Source organism: Lolium rigidum, chromosome 6 (assembly GCF_022539505.1).
Source record: "Lolium rigidum isolate FL_2022 chromosome 6, APGP_CSIRO_Lrig_0.1, whole genome shotgun sequence".
Taxonomy (NCBI): domain Eukaryota; kingdom Viridiplantae; phylum Streptophyta; class Magnoliopsida; order Poales; family Poaceae; genus Lolium; species Lolium rigidum.
Window position 1 is genome coordinate 36,787,542 of NC_061513.1, and position 4,175 is coordinate 36,791,716.

The 4,175-nt window shown below is 47.5% G+C and overlaps 1 protein-coding gene across 1 annotated transcript; it reads left to right on the top strand.

Annotated features, from left to right (window-relative positions):
* Positions 1–2,325: 2,325 nt before the first annotated feature.
* LOC124658839 (noroxomaritidine/norcraugsodine reductase-like) lies at positions 2,326–3,144 on the top strand. Its single transcript, XM_047196843.1, has one exon. The coding sequence runs from the start codon at positions 2,326–2,328 to the stop codon at positions 3,142–3,144; it is 819 nt and encodes a 272-aa protein (XP_047052799.1).
* The last annotated feature ends 1,031 nt before the right edge of the window (positions 3,145–4,175 follow it).

Below are 4,175 nucleotides of genomic sequence, written 5' to 3' on the forward strand. Positions count from 1 at the left end.
GTAATTGAGAAGTTTAACCATGAGTATTACGCTCACGAGCAGAATCAACGCTTGAGCCTACCTTCGCACACCTCCGTTACTCTTTAGGAGGCATCCGCCCCAGATAAACTACCCACCTCGCAGTGTCCCGCCCCCCCCCGAATGATCGGTGCGGCGGTTAGGCATCCTTAGACGAAAGAGTGGTCTTTCAGGATTGGTCGTTGTGTGTCACCACCTCCCACCTATCCTACACATTCGATCGAGGTTGTCACTGCATGAGTGTAATTTGACCTAATATTAAGTGTAGTTAGAGTTCAAATGATCCATGTTGGTGATTTTTTAAAGAATGCAGTTTTGTAATATGTCAAAATTCATGTTTGTTATTTTTCATAATAACTAGATCACGTAACCAACCTACATCTAATAGGATTTTAAATTTTAAATTTATATCATTTTCTTTTGTATTTTAAAAAACTAAAAAATGTGATCCAAACCTTCAGTCTGGATTGGTGTCTCCAACCGAGATTAAAGAATAACCTCACCAAGAGGGACAAAATAGGCTCAGCCTACCGCAACCCCTTTATTTCCAATTGGTGTCTCCATCCGGGATTAAAGGTCCATTTTGAACCGGGACTAAAATCATGCGACGTCCTAGCTATTTAGAACCGTGACTAATGATCACATTAATACCGGTTTCAAACGCGCCAAAACTAATGCTTCAGGCAGCTTCAAACGAAACCTCTTTTTCTACTAGTGTAGGTAGGATAAGGTCGTATAGACTCCAACGTAACCAGGGAGTAACTTAACATGAAGCTATAATGTTTCAAACTTCACTTATTTTTATGTTTTTATATAAACCACAAATGCATATATTTAAGTTTCAGATTTCGTACACATTAAAACTTAAAATGGGATTACCGACCCATTTAGATGAAGTACCGAACCTATTTATAGAGTTTAAAGTCAATTATTGTTTGCGAGCAAAATGAAATATACTATTGTACATAAATGAAATCTATCGACCTTAAATGTGAAGAAATCAGTGTTCCATTCTCTAGGGCAGAGTTTATCATGCATCTAGGGTTAGAGTTTATCATGATCCTAACTTAATACAAACTAAAGAGAGTAGACTAGTTGTGGGTAGCTAACGGGAAACCTATCATGATCCTGACTGTCTGAAGCCAATAAATCTTAATCATATATAACTCTATAGAGAGAACTTATTGCTATATTATTGTTTTTATTTTTTTACTTTACGCTGGAACACAACGGGTCATTAGTATTCTCAAAAACGGCACGAGGCAGAACCAATGAACTGCGCCTTACAAGCCGAACTAGTAGAGTGACAGTCCAGGTGATGTTATCGTTTACACCCGGGGAGAAACATTCATCTTGTAGTACGACCTAGAGCTGGACGAATTGAGTGTTGTGTTTGACATAGATATAAAAATCCATCTGTGATTTACGAAAGCAGCATGGACAGACCTACTCTTTCTCTTGGAAGCTTCGGAGACCTTTGGAGGGACGCGGACGATGTGAAACTAGATGCACATGCACCTTATTATGAAAATTTCAAAAAATACGCTATTAAAATTTTAGAAAAAATTGAAAAAGTGCACCATGTATATCCTATGTTGAAATTTGTGCAGATTTTAGCAAAAAAAAAAACGAGCATGTGTGACCTACATATAAATGTGAAAATAGAATTTCTTATTTCTGTGAACAGCAAATAACCAATCATTCATTTAGATATTTTCTCATTTGCGTGTAGGCTACATATAATCGTATTTTTTTGTGAAAAGTTACACAAGTAAGGATCAACATAATATGTACATGAAAAAAATTATTTCAATTTTTTAGGATTTTCAAATAGCATTTTCTCAATATTGAAAAAGCGGGTGCACGAGTTGATCTTTGGGCGTCAAGTCGTCAAGTCACTGAAAGGTCCGTACTGGAAGCAGCGCTTGGCTCTCTGCTGGTGCTGGCCTGAGCAGTCTGCTCGCTCGAGCCGAGCTCCTCAGGGCTTCTCTTTTCTGTGCACTCGAGCCAGCTCGGCTCGGCCCTAGCCTGGACACTAGCTAATCAAAGACCTGGCCCGGCCGGCCGCCGCCGTTCCCGGCCACCGGGCGACTGACGCCTACGGATTTTGCTATGCATTGTAGAAAACAAAAACTTGCCGAGGAAAGCATCTGTACACCTCCGCCGAGGATGCCAGGAGGATAATCTAGTACTAGTCCGTACTCAGTACCCTGGAATATTTTGTGGCAAATTCTACGGCATCATGTCTTTATATACAATACATGCAGCTAGTCTAGTCTAGTGCGAATGTAGCCATCCGCTCACAGAATGGCAGCGAGCGGCATGAGCAGGGAGGAGCGCTGGAGCCTGGCGGGCAAGACGGCGCTCGTCACCGGCGGAACCAAGGGGATCGGGCGCGCGATCGTGGAGGAGCTCGCCGGGTTCGGCGTCCGCGTGCACACCTGTTCCCGGAGCGGCGCCGACGTGCAGGAGCGGGTGCGAGGGTGGGACACCGACGTCGACGCGGGGCGGCTGCGCGGGCGCGTCACAGCCTCCACCTGCGACGTCTCCGTGCGCGCCGACAGGGAGGCGCTCTGGGCCGCGGCCCGCGCCGAGCTCGGAGGGAGGCTGGACATCCTCGTCAACAACGCCGGGCAGACCTTCTTCAGCGAAGTGGCGGGGACCAAGGCGGAGGACTACGCCCGCCTCATGGCCACCAACCTCGAGTCCTGCTTCCACCTCGCCCAGCTCGCGCACCCGCTCCTCCTTGGCGGAGGCGTGGTGGTGAACGTGTCCTCCATCGGCGGGATTCTCGGCTACCCGCAGCTGTCCGTGTACTCGGCGACCAAGGCGGCCGTGAACCAGCTCACCCGCAACCTCGCCGTCGAGTGGGCGCCCGACGGCATCCGCGTCAACTGCGTCGCGCCTGGAGGCGTCCGGTCGGACCTCCTCGACAGCAGCGGCATCCAGCTTGACGCGGAGGCGGCGGCGAGCATGTGGGACGAGGAGTGTACGCACATCCCTTTGGGTCGCCTAGGCGAGCCAGAGGAGGTCGCGTCCCTCGTCTCCTTCCTCTGCATGCCGGCAGCGTCCTATATAACCGGGCAGGTCATGTGCATCGACGGTGGCCGCACCGTTGCCGCCTAATTAAGCCTAGCTGCGCTTACCTTGGCTATGTCTTCTCTGTTGCTCTGTTTGTTTCCTAGTTGACATTCGGTCTCAGAAATATTTCGATTCTATCTTTTAAAGAAATTCGATTAAGGTTTCACTGATTTCAGATTTTATGTTGGTCAAGACTTTTCATTTCGAATAAAATCCTACAAATGTATCATGATGTATATATAGCCAACAGCTCGCGTAACAATGGATGTTGATGTATTTTCAGGGTTACCGTCCGTACCCTTTCGCTCGTGAGGGTATTCTAAAGCAATTAGGGTTCCTCTGCCTCCCGTCAATGGTTGTGTCTTTGATCTGGCCGCCTGTGTGGCCTTTGGATCATGGAGGTGCGACGGATCGCGGCTCTCGTTGGTGGGAGGGCTCCGTTTCCCAGTATTGGGGGCGTCGTACCCCGTCTTTAGGATTTTTGTTTGTAGGGGAGACACTCTGATGGTGGTGGCGGTGCCTCGTGTAATAATGTTTCCCCGGCTTCAACCCCATCTCGACAGCGACATCGAGAAGCTTGTGGGTGTGGTGTGGTCTTCGAGAATTTCGTCTGGCTATGGGGATCTTTGGATCGCCAAGGAGCTTCATCGGCAGTTTATCCTACTTCTTCGTCCCCGGGACGGATGTGGTCTTTTTGACCCGTTCGGCGACTTCCCGTCCGTAACCAACAACGTCAGGCCGACCCAGGGAGGAGCGGCAGCGAGCGCCATCCACACGGTCTAGAGGTTGAAGATGAAAGGCTTCTCAAGGATCTCGTTGTAATTTTTGTTTTTCTTGAGATGCTTTGTCATGTTCGATGTTTCTTTTAATGTTAGTGTCCTACTCTCAAAAAAAAAAAAAAGATGGATGTCGATGGTGGATCATCATTTGGTGCTTTCGCATGACTTGGTAGCAGCGGGGATATCATATCGACTTTGTTTTGCTCAGTGGTTCTCTTGTTCTCTCGGTTTGGTTTGTGGACCATTCGAAGAAATTGTCCAACCTTTGAACTTAGTCCAGGAACTACATGTTCAATG